Source organism: Epinephelus fuscoguttatus, linkage group LG18 (genome assembly GCF_011397635.1).
Source record: "Epinephelus fuscoguttatus linkage group LG18, E.fuscoguttatus.final_Chr_v1".
Classification (NCBI taxonomy): Eukaryota; Metazoa; Chordata; class Actinopteri; order Perciformes; family Serranidae; genus Epinephelus; species Epinephelus fuscoguttatus.
In genome coordinates this window covers 1,894,983-1,922,759 of record NC_064769.1, presented here as the reverse complement: position 1 = coordinate 1,922,759, position 27,777 = coordinate 1,894,983, and the positions used below count along the sequence as shown (strand labels likewise).

At 42.6% G+C, this 27,777-nt stretch overlaps 1 protein-coding gene across 3 annotated transcripts in view; it reads left to right on the top strand.

Moving 5' to 3' along the window:
* Positions 1-27,777, top strand: part of mapkap1 (MAPK associated protein 1) — a 114,660-nt gene that overhangs the window by 48,994 nt on the left and 37,889 nt on the right. For all 3 annotated transcript variants that reach the window (XR_007451702.1, XM_049604060.1, XM_049604059.1), the window contains exons 5-7: positions 17,698-17,870; positions 17,973-18,149; positions 19,934-20,043. Coding sequence is in view for 2 of the 3 variants with exons in the window: in XM_049604060.1 (XP_049460017.1) it covers positions 17,698-17,870; positions 17,973-18,149; positions 19,934-20,043 (460 nt within the window). In the remaining variant the exon portion in view is untranslated. The remainder of the gene's footprint in view (positions 1-17,697; positions 17,871-17,972; positions 18,150-19,933; positions 20,044-27,777) is intronic.

The window sequence follows — 27,777 nt, the reverse complement described above, 5'->3', positions numbered from 1 at the left end:
ACCAGGGGCAAAATGCCCCCGACAGCATAGCTCCTAGGGTCATTAGGGCACTCAAACTCCTCCACCACGATAAGGTGACGGTTCTCGGAGGGACATTTCTGAATATTCTTGTTAAATAAATGTTTATTTATCCTTAAAAGGGTGTACTTTCATCATTATGCCTTTATTATCATCTTCTAATCCTCACTCAGAGGATCCTGTGGGCTGCGACAACACTGAACCCCTGAGCTTGCCTTAGAAGGACTAAATGCACAAACCTGCTATTTTTAAATATCCCATCGAGAGAGAGACTGACAGCAGCCTGTTCTATGTTGTTCTGAAAATGATGGAGTGCAACCCCGTTCTGTGGATGATAAACAAGGTGCAGACTGATAAAGGAGGAAATACACTGAGTGCTGGACAGAGCAGTGGGTGATAACAACCCCGCCCACATGAAACTGTTTGCAGTTGAGTGTTTCCCCTATCATTATATTAGGGGGGCACCCAACCCTTGAAGGTCAAGTTAATTTTATTTCATTTTATTTTCAATATAGCACCAGACCACAACAGAAGCCATTTAAGGTTACCTTTCCTATAGAGCAGGGGCCTGTATCACGAAGCGAGATCAACCTTTCCTGGGTTACCCAGACCTATCCTGGGTTGACTAACCCTAACAATGGCAATCAGGATAATCGGTATCACGACGCTAGATATCAACTTGGTAACTCAACCCAGGGTTGCTTTATCAAGAGCTGTGAATGCGCACGCAGCGGACTAATCACAATCATGAGAGAAGCGCAGCGTGACTGAGTGTCCTCATAGAGCGCCGTATGTGAGGAGAAAAAAAAGTATTTCTCGTGAGGATCAGAGATTAATTCTACTAAAATATGAGGAGGAGAAAAGCAACATTACAGAACAGGGCAAAGGCCTCCTCCTGCAGCTACCTGCAGGAGGAAACATGCGTAACAGGCCTCCTCCTGCAGCTACCTGCAGGAGGAAACATGCGTGGCAACAAATAACGGGATGAATAATGTTTAGTTTTACTTTAGATTAGTTTATTTGCACATAATGTTAAAAACAGACAGTATAAAATTGACAAGATTAAAAAAGAAAGTGCTGGACAGGTTAGAAGTCACGAAAAGCTTATCAAAGAAATTCCCCTGTCAAAACATCAATGAAATCACATAATAGGGAAGAAAAAAAAAACGGGTAAGGAAAGAAGAAATAGGCTAGAGGAGGAGAGAGGGAAAAATCAAGACAAAACAAGGTAAAAAATAAAATTATGTGTAGGTTAAATTACTCATCACTGGTTCAAGTAGCTACAGTGCCTGTACCTGTACATCTGACACTGATCACACCCTTGAATCCCATGAAATCAATGCTGTGCAGATGAATTGCGTGTATTATAATTATCGTCTAACATCGTTGCGGCTGATAAATTGGTCTTCTTAGTCATAACGTTATATATGCTACAATAAAGCTTAAAGCTGATGCCACAATTAAATCATATCAACACCAAATTGATAGTCTGAATAAAATCATCCTGATATTGAGCTGTGTTAGAAATTAACAGCTGCACAAAAACATACCTAGTCTGCCTCTTTGAAAAACAAAAAGGAAAATCCCTCAAACACCATGAAGTGTAGACATGATAGGCTACTTTCCACATTTCCAGCAGCAAAGCTGTCAATTAGGCCCGTTATGTTTAACAGGGATCATTTCCTCCAAAAAAAAAATGTTGGCACTAATTAATGGTGTTATTAAGTGTCCGCAAATGATCAGTATCTTTCTTATGAAGGGGTGGGATGAAATTTCGACTTCTTTCCACTCCTTTTTGAACAATCTTTTCATTGTCTGTTGTTGTTGCTTTCTTTTCTTTTTTAATGTTCAAAATAAACTTTCAAATCACAATCAATCAAACTAATTAAACTTCCCGTCATGACTGGGCTGCATTTCTGTCAGCGGAGTCATTTTTTTCTGAACAGCTGATTGGCCAGTGGGTGGTGCTTTTTATAGGATCAGATTCAACCCTGAACTTACCCTGCTCTGGAGCAGGATAGCCGTTGAGAGTAAGTTACCATGGTGATCTACCCCGATAAGAACTGAATCGGCTTTGTGAGACCGAAAACCCAGGGTTAACCCTGAAGTTACCTCGCTAAGACAAAATCCTGCTTCGTGATACAGGCCCCTGGTCCATACCTTGTCCTTTTATTAAACAAACTAAATAGCCTTATGGTATTTATCTTATTTACACAACGGCATGTCATTTCTGTCTCCACATGGTTGCACATTTACAATTCTCCTCTGCTTTCTGTATTGCGCATGGTGGAGTTCCGCTCTGATGCGCACACTCACATACACAGACATGTGCGTGCACACACAGGTGAGCACACTCCAACTAGCGCACGCTGTTGGGAACAACTGTGTTAGGCCTCACCAAGGGGGCACCATTACTGTAGGGAACAATTCTGGTCCTCAAGGGGGGGGCATTATTAATGTTGTAAATTATACTGGTGATACTGAAAAAGAGGGGATACTATTTGTTGTGATCTAGGCACCAGTGCTATGTTTTATACGGCGGCACCATTTGTTGGGACTTAAGCCTTAACACGGGCCTGACCTCGTAATAGATCTCCAATTCAAGTATCAAATTGGCTATCAGAAATAATTAATAATTATTAATAATAATTATTAATTATGTTACATAATATGACTTAATTTACATTAAATCACCTTGTGTGGCACCATTTCCGTAAAGGGAAAAATGATAGCACGTTAAAGATATCAGTCTCATAAAGTTCACTAAACTATCAATTTGGAATTTTGATTAATAATTAAATTAATAACAATAACCAGTTACAAGTAAAGCCTGAAGAATTCTTGATGCAGCAGAGGTTGACTATTAATTCACCCTTGTGCAACATTAAACAGACAACAGGTGTGATTCCAAAATTTTGTTCATAAAGTGAGCAAAGCAAAACCAAAACATATATTTTCTAACTAACTATATACAAGCTTGGTATGTGTGTGTGTGTGTGTGTGTGTGTGTGTGTGTGTGAGAGTGTGAGAGTGTGAAAGTGTGAGACAAAGAAAAAGGCGGGTGTGGTAATCAAAGGGACGTTTGGCCTACAAAACAAAATGGCTGACAACAGAGAACTACAAGATGGCCGAAGCAAAGCTGGCTTCAGATCGGGAGAGGTCTTGTCTGACCGTGTGGTCAGGACAAAGACAAAGGAAGAGAAGCAGGACTTTGAGTTGCCTCTTTGGGCAACAGTCTAGATCAATGCAGAGGATGTTTAGTTGCATGAAAGACATTGTCTGTGAACAGCATTAGCAAACTAACATCACATAGCTTTGGGGAGACATTACTGATCATTGAATGGATGGAAGAAAGAGTCTCTTGGTGGTGTGCTGCTATGGTTTAGCTGGCAGAGGAAGGGTGCTAAATCAACTTGGTTCTCCTTGTTGCTGGAAAGTTAGTTGCAAATGTTGTGTTTGCACCTCTAACTTCTCTGGTTCAGGTTTGCCTCTGCCTTGAGCCTGGGTAAGTCGTGGTCCAGGAGAAAGACAGACTGTGAAACACTTCCACGGTTAGCCCAGCTAATCTACGATAACCATGTTTATTACAAAACATGCACACAGAAATAGTAATGTTTTCAGTCATTGTGTTTATAGACTTTACAAACATCAGATTAGTCTAAACGGTGATATAGTGACGTGAAAACTGTCATATATATATAGCTAATCTCAACAAGGTAAACAACAAGGCGATTCCCATTTACACAGTGGTCAAGAGTGCTGGACCGGAAGTATCACACAAAAAAACGGAAGCTGGCTGCGTTCTGTTTTGCCTCCATGTTTCTGTGAAAAATAAGGTCAATAAGGTTAACATTTTCAGAGGAAAAAAAATACAAGACAGCAGCTTTCATTAAGGCTCAGTCAGATACAGTCAGGGCTTCACATCTGTACACGTTATTTTAAGAATCCTCACATCCCACTGACTACAAGTCTCTGTGTTGCTAAATACTTCAATGATTATAAAAGTCCAGTGTTAATATACAGTAGACTCTGTATACTCTCGCAGTTTTATCGCCGTCCACTTTTGTAATATGTCAGAGCAAGTCGGGATGAAGTCAGACACAAAACTAACCGGCATACATTGTGCGCCGATCGCCGGTGATTGAATCTGCGCAGGCCTGGCTCATCTCGAACGAACATAGTGTTCGGGTGCACACTTACGCTAAAAGCAAAGGTACTGTGGTGTCTGAACACCGTGACAAAACACCAATCATACAAATCAAATGAGGTAGTTGGAGATTTATTCATTTATTTCATTTGTGTTGATTGTGTCGTTGGTCTTAAATTTCATTTCAAGTGGCATTAAAAAAGTCTTAAAAAGTCTTAAATTTAACTTGCCTTAAGCTGTAGGAACCTTGTTTAAGTCTTGTTGTGCAGGCGCTCAGTGCTCTGTAGCGCCTTCCTGAGGGCAGGGGGGTGAAGAAGCAGTGTCCAGGGTGTGTGCTGTCTCTGATGATGCGCTTAACCCCCTGGATGCAGCGGGTCTGGTAGATGTCCTCTAGTATGGGTAGCTGGGTGCCGATGATCCTCTCTGCAGGCTTAATGATGCGCTGGAGAGCTTTCCTGTTCTCAGTGGTGCAACCAGAGTACCATACTGTGATGCAGTATGTGAGCACTGACTCAATGGCTGACCTGTAGAAGCTCACCAGCAGCTGTTTTGGGAGGCGTGCTCTCTTCAAGCACCTCAAAAAGTGAAGCCTCCAAAGTCCTTTCTTGGCCGTTGCCATGGTGTTGACGGTCCAGGGGCCTCATTTATAAAAGAGTGCTTAGGATTCATACTAAAAGTTGACGTGCGCTCAAAAGCTGAAAATGGCATGCGCCAAAAAATAATCTGATTTATAAAAGAACCTGTCAAGATAATCTTCAACTCCCACTTCTGGGAGAGCTTCGACCGCGTCCCGAGGCCGGAGGGGGACATTGAGTCTGCAAGGCCGCGGGGGCCAGTCGTGGCCGTCAGGCTGAAGGAGGCCTACAGGGCACGGTTGGTCTGTGGGTCCCCAGAAGCAGCTGACGGGTACCAGCGGGCCAAGCGGAGCGCAGCAGTGGCAGTTGTGGAGGCAAAAACTCGGGTGTGGGAGGAGTTCGGTGAGGCCATGGAGGAAGACTATCGATTGGCTCCAAAGAGGTTCTGGCGAACCATCCGGCGCCTCGGGGGGGAAGGCGGCAACTTGCTCACACTGTTTACAGTGGGGGCGGGGAGCTGCTGACGTCAACTGGGGACATTGTCAGGTGGTGGAAGGAATACTTTGAGGAGCTCCTCAATCCCATCAACACATATTCCAGTGAGGAAACAGAGCCGGGGGTCTCGGGGGCGGGTTGTCCAGTTTCGGGGGCAGAAGTTGCCGAGGTAGTGAAGGAACTACGCAGCGGTGGGGCCCCGGGGGTGGACGAGATTCGCCCTGGATATCTCAAGGCTCTGGATGTTGTAGGGCTGTCCTGGCTGACACGCCTCTGCAACATTGCGTGGACATCAGGGGCAGTGCCTCTGGAGTGGCAGACCGGGGTGGTGGTCCCCATCTTCAAGAAAGGGGACCAGAGAGTGTGTTCCAACTACAGGAGGATGACACTCCTCAGCCTACCCGGTAAGGTCTACTCCAGGGTGCTGGAGAAGAGGGTCCAGTTGATAGTTGAACCTCGGATTGAGGAGGAGCAATGTGGTTTTTGTCCCGGACGCAGAACCGTGGACCAGCTCTTTACCCTCGCTGGGGTGGTGGAGGGGGCATGGTAGTACGCCCAACAAGTCCACGTGTTTTGTGGATTTGGAGAAGGCTTACGACCGTGTCCCCAGGGTCATCCTGTGGGGGGTGCTCCAGGAGTATGGGGTTGGTGGCCCTCTGTTAAGGGCCATCCAGTCCCTGTACCAAAGGAGCATGAGTCTGATTCGCGTGGCTGGCATTAAGTCGGACCTGTCCCTGGTGAGGGTTGGACTCCACCAGGGCTGCCCTTTGTCACCGGTTCTGTTCATAACTTTTATGGACAGAATTTCTAGGCGCAGCCGAGGGGTGGAGGGTGTCAGGTTCGGTGACGGGAGTGTGAAGCGGCTGGGATGAGAATCAGCACCGGTCTGAGGCCATGGTCCTCAGCCAGAAAAGGGTGGATTGTCCACTCCAGGTCAGGTGGGAGGTCCTGCCTCAGGTGGAGGAGTTTAAGTATCTTGAGATCTTGTTCACGAGTGAGGGTAGGATGGAGCGGGAGATTGACAGGCGGATTGGGGCGGCCTCAGCAGTGCTGCCGATGCTTAACCAGTCCGTTGTGGTGAAAAGGGAGCTTAGCCAGAAAGCGAAGCTCTCGATTTACCGGTCGATCTACGTTCCAACCCTCACTTATGGTCACGAGCTTTGGGTAGTGACCGAAAGAACAAGATCGCGAGTACAAGCGGCCGAAATGAGTTTCCTCCGCAGGGTGGCTGGGTTCAGCCTTAGAGATAGGGTGAGGAGCTTGGACATCCGGGAGGGACTCGGAGTAGAGCCGCTGCTCCTCCACATCGAGAGGAGCCAGTTGAGGTGGTTCGGGCATCTGGTAAGGATACCTCCCAGACGCCTCCCTTGGGAGGTATTTCGGGCATGTCCAACCGGGAGGAGATCTCGGGGCCACCCCAGGACACGCTGGGGGGATTACATCACCCGGCTGGCCTGGGAACGCCTCGGGGTTCCCTCGGAAGAACTGACGGAGGTGGCTGGGGAGAGGACTGTCTGGGCTTCTTTGCTGAGGCTGCTGCCCCCGTGACCCGGACCTGGATAAGCGGAGGATGACAAGATGAGACGAGACGAGACGAGATATAAATAAGCCGGCATGCGAGTGTTCTCTCGTTGTGAGTCATGGTGTGAGAAACGAACGAAAAAACGGAATTTCTCCAAGACTGAGCTTGAGACACTTTAATGGGAGGTGGAGGACTGAAGAAAGATTTTATTTGGTGGCCACAGCAGCAGGATCACTAATAAAAGAAAGCAAAAAAAGTGGCAACACATCAACGCTGCTGATGCTGTTAGCTGTGTCTGTGGGACTGCACAGACAGTGACAGAGAAAACCAACATGTAGTTAATGTGTTGCTTTTAAATTTGAGGATGTTTGACATTGATGTGCGACATAAACACTCACATTTATTAAAGGTGGAGGCAAAAAGGAGTATGTGCCAGTGCCATCTTGCACAATTACACACGAGGGTCACCGCACTATTTATATGTTTATGGCAATTAGTCTGATCAGACTCCCGGCCTGAATTACAGCATGAACCAGTGGTATCCCTGTCCCAAAATACAACGTGTAATTTGAAATACAGTTCAAAGATGAAAATTTAATAGGCGAACACGTTTTGTCATGCTAGTTTTGTCATGAACAGTAAATGTCTAAGCAGGGCTGATGAAATGAGTGTAACGGTTGTGCTTAATGGCTGTATTTCAAGATATGATAAATGCACTGGAAATATTTAGCTAAATAAATAAATATATTCCATGCAGTCGCGCCATCCTCTCCCCCTCCTGCGCTCACAGAGTGTACAATGAGACATTAGAGGCAGTGTGGATTAAATACGTATTTAGAAAGAATTTCCATACAGGATTTGAGTTGGATTTTACAACGTTTTTATGAAACAATTATCACTCACGCCAAGCGCAAAATAAGGCTGCTGGATTTAATTTCAATGATAACGTGGATCTAAGGTGGATCTAGCGTGAAATTAAATTTGTGTGAGACATCAATAAAAATCTGACTCCACGCCGTCTGCATCGCCACTTCCCAGTGTCTCCAAAATGTGCGCACGCATGACTCAGAGTTTACTTACAGGTGCGCACATTCTCCCGCCAAGTTTATTTTTATAAATCACAACCTTTGCGTGGGAAGTGGTGTAAACCACTTTCAAGCCCCGTTTTGTGCGTAAGCAAGCTTTATAAATGAGGCCCCTGGTCAGGTCGTGGCTGATGTTGACACCGAGGTACTTGATGCTCTGCATTCTCCATCTCTCCATTGATGGTGATGGGGTCATGGACGAAGGGCTTCTGTCTCCTCCTGAAGTCCAGGATCATCTTCTTCGTCTTTGCTGCGTTGAGGATCAGGCTGTTTTCTCGGCTGTAGCTCACCAGGTTCTCTACCTCCGTCCTGTAGGCGGCCTCGTCATTTGCCGTGATCCTTCCTACCATGATGGTGTCATCTGCAAACTTTAATATGGTGTTGGCCTCATGGGTAGGTTTGCAGTCCAGAGTGTAGAGGGAAAAGAGGAGGGGGCTCAACACACAGCCCTGTGGTGCACCGATGTTCAGGGTGATGCTAGAGGAGACCTGTCTTCCCATGCGCACAGTCTGTGGTCGGCCTGTGAGGAAGTCCAGGACCCAGCTGCTCAGGTGTGTGTTGAGGCCCAGGTGGTCCAGCTTGGCGGCCAGTTCATGGGGGGGGGGGGGGGGGTGGTGTTGAAGGCGGAGCTGTAATCTATGAATAGCAGCTGCACATAACTGTCCTGCTGGTCCAGGTCTGTCAGGGCGGTGTGGAGGGCCAGTGACACTACGTCATCAGTCGACCTATTTGCCCTATAGGCAAATTGGTGGTGGTCTAAGGAGAGGGGGATGCTGTTCTGATTACTGCTTTGCACACTCTTGGGTCCCAGTAATCAGAGCAAAGGGTGGCTATTTTGAAGAAACTAGAATATAAAACATGTTTTCAGTTATTTCACCTTTTTTTGTTAAGTACATAACTCCACATGTGTTCATTCATAGTTTTGATGCCTTCAGTGAGAATCTACAATGTAAATAGTCATGAAAATAAAGAAAACGCATTGAATGAGAAGGGGTGTCCAAACTTTTGGCCTGTACTGTATACATATATACATACATGTAAGTTTTCATTTTTTCATACTTTGGGTTATTATCAGTGCAGTAGATTAACAATACAGTACCTTACATGTTGTATTGTATTTATCGTAAAGTGAACACAGCGCATGTTTTCGACACTTAAAGTGCACATCTATGTGGTAGTGCACAGAGCCAGACAGCTGATAATATACTTCTCCACCTCAGCTTGATGCTGATATGCTTAGCTTTTCTGTGTTAACTTTACAATGCCTTCTGTCCAAGATTGGTTCTTTGGCGGCAAAAGAACTGGTTCAGCAAGGGGCACTGGTAGAAACATCCAGTTGTCAACAACTTAACATTTTTCCACAACTGTCACAACTTTTGACATATAACTTTATGGGATCACTCTAACATTCATGTGTGTGTGTGTGTGTGAGAAAGAGAGTGATGGGTGTACTTCAGTCAAGCAACAATTTCTTGTTGATCTTGAGGAAAACACGCTGCTCCAGAGATGTGGTTGTTCTGTTCTTCAGGCCAGATGACAACAGTCCACACACTGAGAAGATGCGCTCCACAAAGGCTTCTGCCACAGGGGCAAGTTTTGGATAGACAGCCTCTCTTGATCTCCAGAACTGCAACAGTGTCTCTATTATGGGATCAATAAAGGTGTATCTTATCTTATCTTATCTTATCTTATCTCTTAAACACACCCTGTTTGACGTCGTCGCCATACTTCTTCATTTCGGTCAACAGACTGTCGGCTCCCTTAGGCTCATTTGTCAATGACACATTGACCTCCATACGGGAGGCAAGGAAGCGGTATTTCTGAAGGATAGTAGGAGGGGAGGGTGCTGCAGTTTGAGTGGCAATGACATTATCCTGAGAAAGAGTTGCTGGGTTATACTGAGCTGCCAGGTTCTGCACTAAAGACTGTGCTGCCCTCCTCAGTGGCACCATGTCTGGTGTTTGAAGAATCAGTGAAACACTTGGATCCAGTAGACAGGCTGCTGCTGGTGTAGCATCAAACTGTGGGGAATCAGGGCTAAGAATGGCAGCAAAATGTTCTCGCAAGGACTTCAGCAGCACTTGAGCTAACTGCTTTCCAGCAGCAGTTGTCAGTAGGTGTGCCTCAGGGTTGAGCAGGCATGGCACTACTTGTGAGAGTGACTGGCTGTCACTCTGAAGCTGGTCTGTGAGAATGGCAAAGGGCTCAAGCAGCTTAACCAGGTTCTCCAGCTTAGCCCAATCGCTTGTGAGAAGTGTGTCCATGCCCAGCTCCTCAAGTACTTGCTTAAGTTCAGTTCTGATCTCCAGTAGCCTTCTCAGCATATCAAAAGTGCTGTTCCAGCGTGTGCTACAATCTCGGACTAGAGTTTTGCCACACTTTTTGATCATTGCTTCATTTGCCACTGACAATATCCTCACAGCGTGTACCAGCTTTCTTGCTCTTGATATGAGCGAATCAGCATTTGGGTGCTTCATGACAGCTTTCAGGGTGAGCTGAAGGGAGTGGGCCAGGCATGGCATCCTTGAACTTGTTGTTTTCTCCATCATCTCTCATGTCAAGTTCTTAGCAAAGAGAGAACAGACAAACAAATAGATCATTTATTTTTATCAAATGTAAAACACACAAAAGAATGGTACAGTTTAATAAATAATTATTTATGAATTATGACTTTGTCTGTAGTAACCCTTGGTTTTACAGCAGGGATGATAACATTACTTGTTTTATGATATTTAATTTCTTACACTGTTAGCACTCTAAATTTATTTCCACAGGATAACACATTTAATATTGTATGTTCATAATGAACCCCAATATTAGATATGAAATCATGACATGACAAAAACTATGATGTCAATACGACAATTATACATTTTAAGTTTTAACAGATGTATACCACTTGGGATTGACATTTTAGATTTTGAATGGGAGTGAGTAAATGAGAGCAAGTAAATTATTTTCCTCTCTCTTTTTTTGAACTCTATGGGGTTAATATCAATTCAAGCTTACAGCACTGGTTATATCATTGTTACATTTTATATCCAAATAAAAAATCAATAAGACTGATGTATTTGGCACTATAACCACACTCACCGAGGTATCCAGTCTCCAGTCTCCAGTCCAATCTCCTCATCCTCCTCGTCTGTTTCCTCCGACTCTGATTCGATCCACAGTTCATCCAGACCATCTTCGGCACCTCCTGGCTGAGCCCGTGAACCATCTGTGGACTCCTCACTTTGTACTTGGCTCCTATGTCTAAGCAGCCGCACAGCTTTGATTATGTTGGAGCCGTTATCTGTCACAATGAGCAGCACCTTGTCTTCTCCTATACCCCATGCTTCTAATGTCTCATCGATGCAGCGAGCAATGGCCTCCCCAGTGTGTGGGTGCTCCATTCGGTGTAGGTTAAGCAGAGCATGGTAAACCTGGCCTCCAGGTGAATGATAAAAATATGCTGACACACCCGTGAAAGATGCTGTTCATCCTCTCTTGCTCCAACCATCAACACAGAGGGTCAGCTTCCTCCCGTCCTTTATGATCTCTTTCAATTTGTGCTTTGCCTTTTCCATCTTAGCTCCAATAAGGTCATTCACTCGTGCAGCACCAGGTGATTTGAATTTTGGCTCAAGTGAAAAGCTAAACTTTTTGAAGGCAGTCGAGTCACACAGTCTTGTAGACATACCAGTCTCAATAAACATATTTACGAGTGCATCTTCCCGCTTGTGGTGTTCCTGCGTGTTAACTAACCAGCAGCTATTTGGTCGTCGGTGAAAGCAGTCCATTATGGTTGTCTCCTCCTTCCCGGTGCTACCTGGCCAGGATGTTGCTTCTCTTTCAGGGGAGCTACTCAGAGAGGCCACTTTGTCAAGATACTTGCGATAAGCCTTCTCGTGAGAGCTTCTCAAATAGACTTTCAGATTTGTGGGTTTTTTTCCTTTGTATTCCACATATTTGATCACCTGTTTCCACTACAAGGCACTTGCTTTTCTCTTTCTCGCCGTCGTATTCAAAGAAATCCCATATAGGACTCTGCCGCCTTCTCCCAACTTTTGTTGCCATTTTGCCAGGTAGAGTGATGACGAGAAGCCGACTTTAAACGAGAAGTGACGGACCATGAGCTGCCGTATGGTGCCGCCAGCTCACGTAAAATTGCTCGAGCGAAATAAATTGTTTTCATATCAATCATATCAAAGACGAAAACGAAGGGAATTTTATCTATAATTTCAATACGTTTTAGTTAGTTTTGTAAACACACAATACAGTTTCAGTTAGTTATCGTTTTTTCTTTTAATTATTAGTTTTTATTTATTTCAGTTAACAAACATGTTTTTTCAATTCTAGTTTTCGTCATTTCATTTGATTTCTTTAACGATAATAACCTTGCTGCAGCATGATGATACATGAAACTAAAACTTTAAAAAATTAACGATGAAAGAGCCGATAATGTTTGAGCTTTTTATTATTACGGTCTTGATTAATTTTGCCCAAGGCCATTTAATACCGGGTCTCGGTACCAATCCCTGCCCAGGCCATTCAGAGGTTGCCTCTGGGCAGCATGTGGCCAGAAGCAGACCCTTCTATTGTATTATTATTTTTTTTTAATTGCGTGCAAAAAGGGGAAAATCACAATCAAATAAAATTTAGCAAACCTTATATTTCAAACCAGGCTGCTGCACTCAAAAGCTATCAACAAATTAAATAAATAATGGCATGGAAGGGCTTTCTACTGTGGCCAAGTTCTCAGAGACCCTTAACAAAAACAGAGCTCATAGCAACAAAAAGTGCATTCAACAAGAATCCCTGAGAAAGAGATTTCAAAACCATATAAATTATATAAATATAAAAAGTACACCTTTTCTGTTGATCATGTTTGTAACAACAGATCATTGTAAAATGGTAAACTAGAAATAGAATTGTGAGGAAACTACAAGGGCAGAAGTCCAGGTGGTATTCCATCAAACAGGCTAAAGGCAAATCCAGGCTTAAATGGTCAAGTCTGGCTAATGTGAGCCAGAGTTCTGTTCCATCAAAGTGGCTAAGATTAGCCTCACATCGGTAACCACGGAAACCATGGTTCTGGCTAAGCCTGATACATCGAGCTAAACTCTGGTTTCCGTTCCATCAACCTGAGCCACAACTCTGTTACATCAAGGTGGTTAACCTGAATCCCAGCCTAGTAACCATTGGTATTTATGCTACCGGGCAATCCTGGTCTGTAGCAGGATTAAGGTGAGGATTAGCTCCATCTATGATCAAAAAAAAGAACATACACCTAAAAGACAGTTCTGCCAGTGCCTTTACACACTCACAACTGTCATGTAATGATAAAATAATATGTGAATCATAAAATATATAACAAAATTAATCAAAAAACATTAACTATTAAAAAAAACAAATTAAAATGTAATAAAAATAAGATAATTAAAAAAAACACGTACAACAATAAAGCCAAAATCAAACTAATAAAAAATAAATAAATAAAAATAAAACTATAATAAAATTAAACTGAGGCATTAAAAAGATTGTATATGTACACCAAACCACATGAATATGTGATTGCCCTCCCATCCCCACCCCAGTCTGTTTTCAATTGGCTAGCAAATTCACAGCCAATTAAGGTCAACTGACAACGGCCGTATAAGGAGTGCATCCAAGAGAAGGAGAGGGACACACCCAGAGAGACACAGAGACAGAGCAAGCAGGATATTCTTATATTTTATCTTGACCTGTTGCCAAATCCTTCTCTGGCTACTGGGATTGCTGAGATTGATTGAATTGTTGACACATTACAGTGAGGGATGAAAATGGGACACACACCATTGTGGTTTGTCTGTTCCTCATCCTATAGCACATTCCATACATTCAAGGGGATTTTCCTTATTTCGATATAATAAGGGATAGAGCTTACAATCGACTCCCAAATGATGAGAAATAGATAATTGATTCGCTATCACCTGCATTCACTTAATAGGTTTCCTCATCTCCACTGAATTGATGGATTTGCTAAATGTCATTTTCTAGAGTTAATAGATAAATGTCGTGATTATTTCCGATAAACTGATCATTTCGGAAATGCCATAATCTACAATCAATTATGTGATAAATGCGATGATTCACATAAAATATGCATCATCTGAAATTTACATAGGAATCAGTAGATAAATGTGATAAATAAATAGTCTATCACTAATATTAATTTACACATTTGGTGAATTTCATTAGGCATACTTGAATTGTTAGATTTAATTGGTGTTCCTATCTACATATATTTTGTCCCTTTGATGCAGGATTTATATAACATGATATTATGCTGAAATGCTGAATTTTCTTTGTCACTTGCGCATTTAGACTGTCGGCAATATTCTGCCACGCCACCTCCCTTGCTTTATTAATTGCTGCAGTATTGCCTTTTTTCGTAATTATGTCCTTATAGTCCTCATACTCTTCCATAAGGAGTGTTTGTTACGCCGCAGAAAAAGCATCTGCTCGCTCCTTTCCTTTGCTTTATGACATTTTGTAACATTTTCAGCACTTGACTAGTATGGGCTTTTTATTTTCCCTGGGCGCGTGCATGAGTTGAGGCTTAACAGGTGAGGTTTGAATTAGCGTCAATTGGAGCCAGCTGATTTCACTTGATGGAACGGGTTGGCGCTAGATTGGGAGTTGGCGTTTAGTCAAACTTCAAGATTACACCTTAGTCTGGATATTCTTACTAGGGCTGTCAAAATTGCTCAAAAATGACATTCGAATATTCCTTCTAGGTTTGAACCATTCGAATTTTTTTTTCGCATTATGTCCAAAAGAGGGCAAACTAATACAAGGAAACATACTTGTATATGTATTAATACAAGGAAACATAACTACCTGTAGGTATTTTTATTTCAACATAAACGTCTTTGAAAACATTTACATACCTACACATTAAAACACATGAAACAGTTATCTATAACATTACGATATAAACGACCGCGGACCTCTCGCTCGCCCCCCCTCTCTGACGCATGGCCACACCGCCCATGTTAACAGATTGTGTCATCCACACCGGCCGCGCCGCGCCGCGCAGCTCCGTTTCCGCGTCTGGTCTATTTTCTGCGCGAGCCGCGAGCGAATGTGTCAAGCCGGGGGGTGACGGAGACAACAGGTGGGAGCAGAACCTCTTGTCGACCAGCAGCACTTCCGCGGGCAGTGTGGCCCTGGTGTTTATGCAGTGCGTTCAGTGCAGCGGCCCAGGCCAATGCCCACTCGCAAAGAGGACAGCTGCAGTGGTGTTTTTTTTCTCTCCACAATCGAATATCAATTTTCACATTCGAAGGTCCATTGTTTTTTCAAATTCGAATTTAAATTCGAATTTAGAATATTCGTTGACAGTCCTAATTCTTACAGTAGCTACAGTGATGGAATACCCCCCAGGCTGTGACTGTGAAAACCACTGCGAACAATAACAGTCACATCACAGGAGGAGTAGGAACATTTGTGTTTCTGGTTTGTCTATAGTTTGTGTGTTTTTTGCTGTGGTGATGCACACTTGATGAGTTTCTGACAAGTTCCCTGACATGAGAGCATCTCGCAGGCCTGGTAATGCTTTCTTTGCAAAAAATTGCGACCGGGCAAATCATACTTTGAGTCAAGTGTCTTTATGAGATTTTTGAATCCTGGCTTTTCCACAACGCTAACTGGGGCCATGTCTTTGGCGATGTATTTTGTTACTGCGGCTCTTACCTGTTTCCATTTCTGACTTTTTTTGTCATATGGGACTGATTTGGCAAATGAAGAAGCCATAGTCATTTGCTTCTGGGCTGGTTCCTTTGATGTTTTATGTAGTGTAGGTGGAGATGTGGACATACGGAGTTTGAGGCATTCTTCATTTTGTAGTGGATGGCATTTCAGTTGGTGAAACAAATTTGTGGTACTGCTACCTTTGGTGGCAACGGTTTTGCTACGTATTTTGCAGATAACCATGTTTTGTTCACTGTCTTCCCTTCGAAAACCAAACCATTGCCAGATGATGCAGTTTTGTTTTTTTTTTCCCGGAACCAAGTTATACCTGTCCATCCTCAATTACCATCTCTTACTCGTAACTCGAAAACTCGGCTCTTCTTGTCTTGGCTCTTCATATTTTTTTCGCTCTCTCCATGTTCTCTTCCCTCCTTTCCTGATACCAAAATAGCATGCGCATTGGAGAGTTTTTTGGATGGGTGGGAGAGTGCCCATTGGAGAGTTTTTTGGATGGGCAGGGGAGTGTGCTGCTTGCTGTGAGAGGAGTATTAGCAGAGAGTGAGAGGAGCGAAACTCCAAAGAGTTGACGTTTTAAACATTCATGTGACAATTTGTACTCGATGGTTGCGATATAGTCATTTCATACATCTCATGTGGAAAGGGTCAGGATATATTGAGTATATTTGATATATTGCCCACCTCTAATCATTGCGCATCGCTGTTCGTCTTGGTAGTTGTAGTCTTTTGTGTGACATTGAGACAGCGCCTGGATGCAGGCAACAGATGGGTTTAAAAGATGCAGCGACAACACAGACATTTTATATACAAGATGTATATAACACTGACAAAGTGTTCTCTCATTCCTTCCCTCCCTTGGCCTCTCTGTTAATGCTATGTGCATAAATACAATTAATGACCTCAATCAGTAAAAAGATTTAAATCATTTTCCAGCACTAGATTCATTTGAAATGCCATGGAAAACTTTTTAACTCCCCCCACAAAGATTTTTATTTGTTCAAAACAACAACAAATTTCCTACTTTACTTTTATACTCATGTTATAGTTTTGTGTCCTGTGCTGTAAACCTTTAAACCTGCAAAAAGTTAACATACAGCCTTAGTATTTATTTTATATCATTTTTCATTTACATGTTGTGCAGCTGTATACTTACAAACAGGGAAAAAAATCCCTGTCTTTGCATTTTATTTTGATCATAGTCTGTTTTTGTAAAAGTGCTTGTGACATCTCAAATGTGGCTTTGTCTTGCAACTGAACACGTAGCCCATTTTGTACAAAATACTGAGCCATACATCGTGTTTCACCAGTCAGCCTGAAAATACCCACATATGAATTTTTGTCCATATGGCCCAGCCCTACTTTATACCCTATGACATCACAAGTTTGACACTTCCCTCTCTGGCCTTGAGAGTGAGTAGCTCATGTTCCCAAATATTGATTGAATATTCCTAGGCCATGGAAATAACATATTGGAATTCTTGATTTAAGTGGTGTTTCTCTGTAATAGTCATAAATTGTTTTTTACCAGAAATATCAGAGACTGTAATTGTTTTGAATCTAGCTCAGATTTGTGAAACACTCATCTGTTGGACAAGTGTGTGTCATGTTCTGACAATAAAGAATAGATTAAACCACAGTTGACTGTATGGTTTCTTCAACTTTCACCCAGGAAAAAAAAAGGAACTTTTAAACTTGAAAAAATAATGATTTGTAATTTATTGTGCTTATGCTGACTTATATGAATTTTTTTATGATAATATTAATATATTTTATTTATATAGCACCTTTCATACGTGCAATGCAGCTCAGAGTGCTTCACAGAGAAGGAAAAAGAAATATATTAATGCATGAGAAGGAACACAGACCAATAAAATATACAAAGTTACTAAAAGAAAAGGAAAATACAATAAAAGGTGCAAAATATTACAATAGTAAAAGATCAAAGATCAGGGACAATAGAACAACATCATCATATGACCAATTAATTAACATTAAGTCATAATTAAATAAAACAGTGGCCCAAGGGGGTAAAGTAGTGTAATAAGAGACTTTGTATTCCTTTTCTCCCTGTAATCTGGGTTTTTCTCTACGTGTTGTACTCACTGTCCCTTCATCTTTTAGGGCCACATTGGCACAACGGCTACAAAGAAGATAGACGTCTACCTCTCAATGCAGATGGCTCAGGAAAAGCTGCATCCAATGACAGTGGTGACCATTGCCAACGCCCGCGTCCACGACCTTATTGGCCTCATCTGTTGGCAATACACAAGTGAGGGACGAGAACCCAAACTTAAGTGAGTACAATGAAATTTCAGCATCAGTTATTTACAATGTTAAATTCTGTAGAACAGTCTTCTTCTGTCTCTCTCTGCACATGTCTGTACATCTCTCCACAGTGAGAATGTGAACGCTTATTGTCTCCACATCGCTGAGGATGATGGTGAGGTGGACACAGACTTCCCTCCACTAGACTCCAATGAGCCAATCCACAAGTTTGGTTTCAGTACTCTGGCCCTGGTGGAGAAATACTCCTCACCTGGCCTAGCTTCCAGACAGTCACTGTTTGTCAGAATGTAAGTGAAAAATAAGGGACATATTCATGTATGTAAGCATCAGTGGGGATGAACATTTGAACATGTGAATGTTGTGGTTCTCCTGACTTTTACGTGTGTTTTTATGTCTAGAAAGTATTTAACATTAGTGCTTTTTGGCTCCTCAGGGCACCAGACTAATTCTTCCTCTGGTAGTATTGGTGCTACCAACCGTCTTACTTGGTTGTTCCAGCACATCATTTGGTTGCACGTTTCTTTTCATTATTATTATTTTTATTATTGTTATTATCATTTAAATAATCTTTTGTTTTAATCAAAAGCTGAAAAAATAAATGAATTGAAAAATGTGCTACTTTGGCTCTGATGCAACTGCTTCTCTTTGTCTGTGGTAGTCATCACTTTATAGTTTTGCTCACTGTCCCGCCCACAGCACTCTCTGATTGGTTACATGTCATGAGTAATAGCCTGTCACTTTAGTTGTATGAGTAAGAGAACTGCAAGGACACAGAGAGGAAGAGAGATGATCATAGTTGGTAAAAATGCAGTGAAGTGACGATGAAGACATATCATACACCAAGCCGTGTTCAACCCCTGTTGCACCTGCTGTTTGCCTCTGCAGCAGCCGCTCCCTCTATCAGTCTGATCAGCTCGACTGATTAGAAAAAAAACAGCTGTGTTCACAGAACGCACACAAAAACCTCAGAATTTAGACAGGGGACACAAATTGATACACAAGTGGGTAAAGGGTAGATAATGAATAAAAGGGGACCTTAGATAGAGCCCTGAGGAACACCACTAGTAAGTGGAAAAGAGTTGGATCTGAAATTTGTAAGTTGAACAAAGGGAGTGCAGCCAGAGAGATATGACTTAAACCAAGCAAGTTTGGTGCCAGTGATGCCAATGCTAGCTAGTCTTTCTGGAATGATCTTATGTGAAATGGTATCGAAGGCTGCACTCAGATCGAGAAGAATGAGAATGGTTAAAAGACCAGAGTCAGCTGCCATTAAGAGATCATTAGTGATTTTTACCAAGGCTGTCTCCATACCATGAAAGGAACGAAAACCGGACTAAAATTTGTTCAAACAGATTATGTCAAAGGTGAGTGTAGACCTGAGCTGCAACTGTTCTTTCAAGTATTACGTTGTAGTCATAGTCTAGAAAACTGTTTGTTTCTTAAAGCAGCGTATCAAAAAACTATTGGCATTGGTACCAGAGCTTGGTTTTCAATGGATATCCAGTCTTAGCAGCCCATTAATCATATATTGCAGGTCTTCATGGCTGTGGCACAAATTGATTAATGTGTAGTGATGCAGGTCTGGACCTGCTGACTACTAACAAACAGCCTTTTTTTTTCGCATTGTACTGTGGAGTATATACAGTGCCAAGAAATAGTAAAGGATCACCTTGTACTTCTCAGAATTTTTCCATTATTTGGTCATACACTGTGGTAAATTTTTCTTCAAAGTCACAATACTGTACAGGTTACATGTGTCTGAAACAGACAAGTAAATTAGATTACTGGCACAAAAATATACTTGAGTGAAGTATATATATAGTTTAAAAAAGTAACAAAAGAAGTACTCGTTCCTTAAAAAAGCTACTTATTTACTTATGTGCTTGTTACTTGTAATGCAATACTACCCACCCCCGGTGGTACTAGAGGCTCACATGTCAATTCAGAATTAAGATGAACAGCCTGGTGTCTTTACTTGTAGTGGAGTGTGGTTTACTACATTTTGTCTGTCTGGATGATTAAGATAAATACAGAGGTGTTCTCAACCTTTTCTGCTTTTTTTCCTTTTTAGAAATGCTGCTCATGGTTTCTCTTTAATCCCTGTGGACAGTCTGAAGGTAACCATGAAAGAAATTCTCCAGAAAGCACTCAAGAAGAGGAAAGGCTCGCAGAAGGGCTCAGGTAATGACACTTGTATCATTTACCACCCTGTCCTTTCATTTGTAGCCATGGAAGTTGTAGACATCAGTGTTTCCAACAGAATAACAATTACAGTCTATGTGTGGTAAGAGCTGACAATGGACGGGAGGGTAGGGGGGTGGCACAGAAGGTGAAATGTCACTTTCACTGTGTGTTGTTCTGCTGCTCCCTCCGTGCCCTCCATTTGCAGAGCGAATAATAACTGAACGGTATATTTATTACTTTTTTGCACCTAATGAATGGTCCAGCTCCAAAAATAGAAAGATCTTTTAATTATGGCAGCCTGTCACATATAAAATAAATGTGTGGAAAACCCTGGTCATAGTAAATACATCATGTCTTCATACGTCATTTTGGTTGCCTCTCTTCCAGCACATTGGTCAATTGAGTTAGAGGTTCTCAATTTCAACCCGAGCCTGAGTACGACGGGTCGGGTTGGTTTGGGCCGACTAATTAAGTTAATTGGGCGGGCTGAGTCGGGCTCGGACAGTAGAGAAAGAGAGAGAGAGAGATAGAGAGAGAGAGAGAGAGCAATCAATCAATCAATTATCAACATTGTCTCTACTTGTAAATATGTAGCTTTTCATCATTTTGTTACTCCATCATCTCCAATTTGCTGTAAGCTGTGCCACAGCTTGGGCCAATTATTAAAGCGTAAATGTTTAATTATCAAAGGTTAAACAGATATCCAGCAGCCTGTCAGGAAGAAAATATGCATGTCTGTTAAGATTATTCCAAATCCATTCATTTTTCAATGTTATGTTGTTGAAGTTTGAAGGTTACAGTTACTGTTTTTAATAAAGTGTTTGAGTTGAAGTTAAAGTATCGTCTGCTGTGTGTGTGTAAGAGGGAAGAGAATAGGGCTATAATAATTAAGCAAGAAGAATATACGAATTATAAAAATAAAGAATGCTGAATTCTGTTCTGACGAAAAAAATAATAATACTAAAACAAGATATGCTGCTGTGAAGTGTGAGCGAAGTTCAGTCAGTCAGCATTCAGGTGCAGGAAAAGTGTTGAGAGTGGCTCATTAAGTGCAGCGGTACATGATGCGCAATGGTTGCTCTCCCCCAGGCTGACGTTGAAGCCTGCCTGGTAATACTATTTTGGGACATGAATGATTGATGACTTTAAGTGACTAAAGATACTGTATTTGAGCCAGGGAAGCCAGGCTGCTGAGGCGCACAGGGGGAGCATGATTTTTTTCCCCCCTTCCATTTAAAAAAAAAAAACTCGGGTTCAGTCGGGCTCGGACCCAGCATTGTATGTGATGATGTTGGGTGAGCCGGTATCGGGCTTCAAGTCCAAGGATTAGTATATGAAGAAAGGCGATGAGGTTGTTTACTGCTGTCTGTGGCAAAATTCCCAGATGGTAACTGAATCAATCAACCCTCCTACCATCTATACACACTAGGGGTGACCCCGAATATTCGATGATTCGGTGATTCGATTCTGAGAAGTCTGATTCGACTGCCAGTCACACCATCGAATCGTCACAAAATGTGGTTATGAAACAAGACTGTACCATTCTGACTATATGGGGGTGCTCACTGCTGCTGAACATCTTGATTTGACATAGAATGTATTTGTTTTCTAGTAATTCCTGATATAATGCCTATTTTGATACAAACATCAGCCTAATTTCTGTTAATAAAAAATTGAAAATGACGCGTGCGTTTAATCAGTTGGCATAATCATTACTATGCATGAATGAATCACCCAGTTGCTCGATCCAAATAAACTGAGGTGAGTGAGTGCACTGCAGGACCATCAGAGCAGCATCGAGGCCTAGGTGATTTAAAGTCCCACTGATTGTCACACACGTGAGTGTGTGAAATTTGTTCTCCGCATTTGACCCATCCCCTGAGGGAGCGGTGAGCAGCAGCGGTGCCGCGCTCAGGAATCATGTGGTGATGATTTACGGTGGTGGAGCGCATAAACAAACAGGCGCCAGGATTTTGATTGTGGGTGGGCCTCCAGAAAACTGAATGGGCCAGTTAAAATAAGCAAAAAACGGGCTCCCCTTTATCTCGGTTTCAGGGCTTTTCTGCAGCATTGAGGACAGCGACGCCGGTGCACAGGTGTGGCTCCCTTGTGTCGCTGTCCTCAGCTCAGTGCTGAAGCTTGGAGGAGGTCTGTGCTCTCAAATCAAACTTTTTTGAAGGATTATTCGTTTACCTGAAGTGTCTTGAAACGAATTTCACCGCTGATTGTTTTCTTGATAGACTGATTTTTTTTTATTTGGCTACTTTTTGTCCGACGATTGAGAGCAGTGATGCTTGGTCCATGTAGATGAACTTGTATGAACCTGAGTTGATTAATGAAGTAACTTGAAGTCAGAAAGAAGGAAAATTGTTTTAATTTTATTATTATTATTGTATTATGCCAACTGAAGAATTCATTCATTCATTCATTCATCTTCTAACCGCTTCATCCTCTTGAGGGTCGTGGGGGGGCTGGAGCCTATCCCAGCTGACATCGGGCGAGAGGCAGGGTACACCCTGGACAGGTCACCAGACTATCGCAGGGCTGACACATAGAGACAAACAACCATTCACGCTCACATTCACACCTACGGACAATTGAGAGTTATCAATTAACCGAGTCCCCAATCTGCATGTCTTTGGACTGTGGGAGGAAGCCGGAGTGCCCGGAGAGAACCCACGCTGACATGGGGAGAACATGCAAACTCTGCACAGAAGGGCTTGAACTGGCAACCCTCTTGCTGTGAGGCGACAGTGCTAACCACCACACCACCGTGCCACCCCAACTGAAGAATTAAATTTGTTTATTTGGGTGTTTTAGCTCTTTTCTCTGAAGCGGAAACTGACGCAAATGAGCTCATTAATCAATGAGGGGGAAAACGACATGATTCGACGATTAGTCTGCTAAAGGAAAAATCTGTCAAATCAGATTCGACTATGAAAATTCTTAGTCAGGGACACCCCTAATACACACACACCCACACCCACACAGATGTGTATACATCCTCACACAGACACCGAAAAGGGCCTTTGTCTCATTTACGTTTAGGTAAATATTGATCATTTACTGTATTTATTCACAAGAGTCAGATTCATCCTCTTCACGCTCTCATACACACATTCTCTTACCCCCCCTGAACAACAGCCTTTGTCCGTGAGGGGGCTAGAATAAGCAGGAGCAGGTCCACACCATTGGAGAGAGGCCAGCTTGGCTTAGCTCGTGACTGGAAATTGCTGGTGGATATCGGACAGCAGCTTGTGTTCCCTCCAGAGATCGCCACCACCACCTTAGGTATATGAGCGAAAACACCTGCGCTATGCCGAACTAGCTGCTTAAGCTCAACATCGTGGCTGGAAAACAGAAGTCCGCCCAGTAGAGGTTGGGTGCAGAGGGTTTGTGGCAACATCTACCACCAAACTACTGGGGGACCTGGGAATTAGGGGCCAGAGCCAGCGCTCGTCCGTCAAAGATGCATCGGAGGCAGCAGAGAGAAGTAGCCAGTGGCTCTGGCTAAAAAGGAAGGATCCCTGCTGGGCTCCAAATAGCAATAATTAATCATAAATAATAATAAACAATTGGGCATGGGATGCAAGCTCAGGACTGATCACCCTGTAGCTGGCCGCCTTTGGTGAGGGTGTACACACGTGGACAAAATTGTTGGTACCCTTCTATTAAAGATAGAAAAACCCACAATGGTTACTGAAATAACTTGACAAAATATAATAAACTGACAAAAGTAATAATAAATAAAAATTTACTGAAAATCACCTAATGAAAATCAGACATTGTTTTAGAATTGTGGTTCAACAGAATAATTTCAAAAAACAAACTAATGAAACTGGTCTGGACAAAAATGATGGTACCCTTGACTTAATATTTTGATGCACCAACTTTTGAGGCAATCACTGCCATCAGGTGATTTCTGTATCTCTCCATGAGACTTCTGCACCTGTCAACAGGTATTTTGGTCCACTCCTCATGAGCAAACTGCTCCAGCTGTCTCAGGTTTGAAGGGTGCTTTCTCAAGACTGCATGTTTCAGCTCTTTCCACAGATGTTCAATAGGATTTAGATCAGGTCTCATAGAAGGCCACTTCAGAATAGTCCATTGTTTTGTTCTCAGCCATTCTTGGGTGTTTTTAGCTGTGAGTTTTGGGTCATTATCCTGTTGAAGGACCTATGACCTGTAACTGAGACCAAGCTTTCTGACACTGGGCAGCACGTTTCGCTCCAGAATGCTTGATAAGTCTTGAGATTTCATTGCACCTTGCACAGATTCAAGACACCCTGTGCCAGATGCAGCACAGCCCCAGAACATCACTCAGCCTCCTCCATGTTTCACAGTTGGTACCGGTGTCTTTTCTTTGTATGCTTCATTTTTGTATCTTTGAACAAAGAGCTGATGTGACTTGTCAAAAAGCTCCAGTTTTGTCTCTTCTGTCCAAAGCACACTCACCCAGAAGCTTTGTGGCTTGTCAATATGCATTTTGGCAAATTCCAGTCTTGCTTTTTTATGATTTGCTTTCAATAGTGGTGTCCTCCTTGGTTGTCTTCCATTCAGTCCACTTTGGCTCAAACAACGATGGATGGTGTGATCTGACACTGATGTACCTTGACCTTGGAGTTCACTTCTAATCTCTTACCATTCGTATTATCCGTCTCTTCAATTTGTCATCAATTTTCCTCTTGTGGCCACGTCCAGGGAGGTTAGCTACAGTCCCGTGGACCTTAAACCTCAGAATAACATGTGCAACTGTAGTCACAGGAACATCAAGCTGCTTGGAGATGGTCTTATTGCCTTTACCTTTAGCATGCTTGTCTATAATTTTCTTTCTAATCTCCTGCAACAACTCTCTCCTTAGCTTTTTGTGGTCCATGTTCAGTGTAGTACACACCATGATACCAAACAGCACAGTGACTACTTTTCACCCTTTAAATAAGCAGACTGACTGATTACAAGTTTGAAGACACCTGTGATGCTAATTAAAGGACACACCTTAGTTTAACATGTCCCTATGGTCAAATTATTTTCAGTCTTCTCTAGGGGTATCATCATTTTTGTCCAGGCCAGTTTAATTAGTTTGTTTTTTAAAATTATTCTGTTGAACCACAATCCTATAGCAATGTCTGATTTTCATTAGTTAATTTTCAGTAAAATTTTATTATTACTTTTGTCAGTTTCAAGTTATTTCAGTGACCATTGTGGGTTTTTCTTTCTTTAACAGAAGGGTACCAACAATTTTGTCCATGTGTGTATAGTGTGAATGGCCGAAACACCCCAGGAACCAAAGGAACACTACTGAAGATGCATCCCAAATTTACAACTTAACTTAACACATCTACTACCAATGAACTCTTGTATGTGCTTGCACAAAGGAATTTAACATCTTGTCCCGTGTGTTTTGGAATCTATACAAGCACAGACCAGTGTTGCTGTGTTGGAATAGTGGTTCCTGGCTTACAGTGGCAAATTGGTCATGTGATCAGAATTTGATCAGCAAACCTGAATATAGTAAATAGTAATATTGAGTCAATGATATATGTTTATTATTTTTATTTCCATTAATTTAATTTTAATCTTTAAATCTCACAACACACACCTGCAATTAAGAGGGATGGCTTATTTCTAATTATTTTATTTCAGATTCTTTGCATTAATTTTGACTGATAAGACTGTATTGATCCTCTTTGGGAAATTAATATTTTACAGCAGTACAAGACACAGTGTAAAGCCGGGTTTTTCAGAGTCTGACACTGTGGGGCCATCCTTCAAAAAAAGAAAAAAATAAACAAAAAAACAACCCTACCTGATTATTCTCCCTTATTTCTATTTCAAGGATAGTCAGTGCAGTACCCCTGGGATTTCACAGGCATTTTTTGTGATTTTTGCACCCTGAATCATGATATGATGCGCACCCAGGAGGTGAACTGGCACCTCTCCAACCACCAGTCCACGCTCCGTATTTGGTCCGGACGGGGACTTGAACTGGCAACCCTCCGGTTCCCAACCCAGGTCCCTATGGACTGAGCTGCTAAGGTCCTAAGTGACTGACTATGCTGGCTGTGTTGTTGGGGGCACCAAAAACAATAACCTCTGTTCTGTTATTATTTAACTAAAGACAGTTTGTTGCCATCCAGGATTTCACATCCTGGAGGCTTTTCAGGATGGATGCTGGAATCCCCTGGGTTTAACAGAAGATAAATTTGTGTGTCATCGGCATAACAGTGAAAGGAGACTTTGTGCTGGTGGAAAATGGAGCCCAATGGAAGCATGTACAGAACAAATAAAATGGTCCCTAAAGCCTGATTTATGGTCCTGCGTTAAATCAACGATGTCGCTATGTCGTAGGGTACGTGCCTACACAGAAGGCTCGCCGTAGCCCCCGGCGTAGCCTGATGTGCACCTCCCCAAAAATGTAACTACATGTCGAGGCGACGCAGAGCCAGCGCAGACCGAGAGGGCTGTGATTGGTTTGCTTGGTAGCAACGCATTTCCGGTTCCGTATTTCCAGATTGCGCCATCCCCGCCATCTTTAAACATCTTCTGTTGCAATGTAGATGTTGCAGTATTAAGGCCCATTTATGCTCAACGTTCAATACAGATACGGACGGAGCCGTCTGTCCGTGCTCCGCGTTCATTTCTCTGTGAGCGGAAAAGCCGGAAGCTAAACGAAGAATCAACTAGAGACGACGATAACCATTCAGGAAAGGAACGCAGCCTCCTGCCGCTCTGGCGGTGATTTGCACCGCGACGAAATGGAGTGACAGAGAAGTTTGAAGGGTTCACGACGGCATCATGGCAACGACGTAGGTACGTCGTAGGTACGCCGCAGGACCATAAATCAGGCTTAAGAAGGAACCTTGAACTACACCACAAGTGATACGGGCAGATGAGGAGGACAGGCCTCCCGGTCTCAACAGAAAAGACCTGTCCGATAAATAGGAGGCAAACCACTTGAGGGCAGTTCCCTGGATGCCAACCATTTCTGGGAGACGGTTCAATAATATACAATGATCAACTGTGTCAATGGCCACATTGAGGTCTAATAGTATTAAAATGGCACATTTGCCTCTATCTAAAGACAGCAGTAAGTCATTTGACACTTTAAGAAGGGCAGATTCTGTGCTGTGTCGAGCCCTAAAACCTGACTGAAAAGTCTTCATGATGTTGTTGTTAGCTAGATGAGACACAAGCTGAGAGTAGACAGTTTTCTCCAGTACTTTGGACAGGAATGGGAGCTTGGAGATGGGATGAAAATTGTTTAATACAGAGGTGTCAAGGTTTGGCTTTTTAATGAGAGGCTGAACAATAGCATGTTTAAAACAGGATGGTACAGTTCCATTTGTGTGACTACTATTGATAATGAGAGAGATTGTGGGACCTACAGTCTCCAACACAGCTTTTAAGAGGAGTGTAGGAACAATGTCCAAGGGGCAGGTTGTGGATTTAGTGCCTTAGATGATATCATAAATGTTGGACAGAGACACAGGCTGAAAGTCAGTAAAGATGGTAGAGCAGGTAGACACCATGGAGGGATCACTGGCAGGTGATGAAATATTTGACTGAATGTGATTAATTTTTGAGGAAAAAAAGTTTACAAATACCTCACAAATGGCTCTGGTCGAGAAAGGACAGTTAGCAACAGTGGGGTTGAGGACTGAATTTATTGAGTGAAACAATGCTTTTGGACTGTGAGAGTTTCTGGAGATGATGTTGATGTCTATTGGGTTG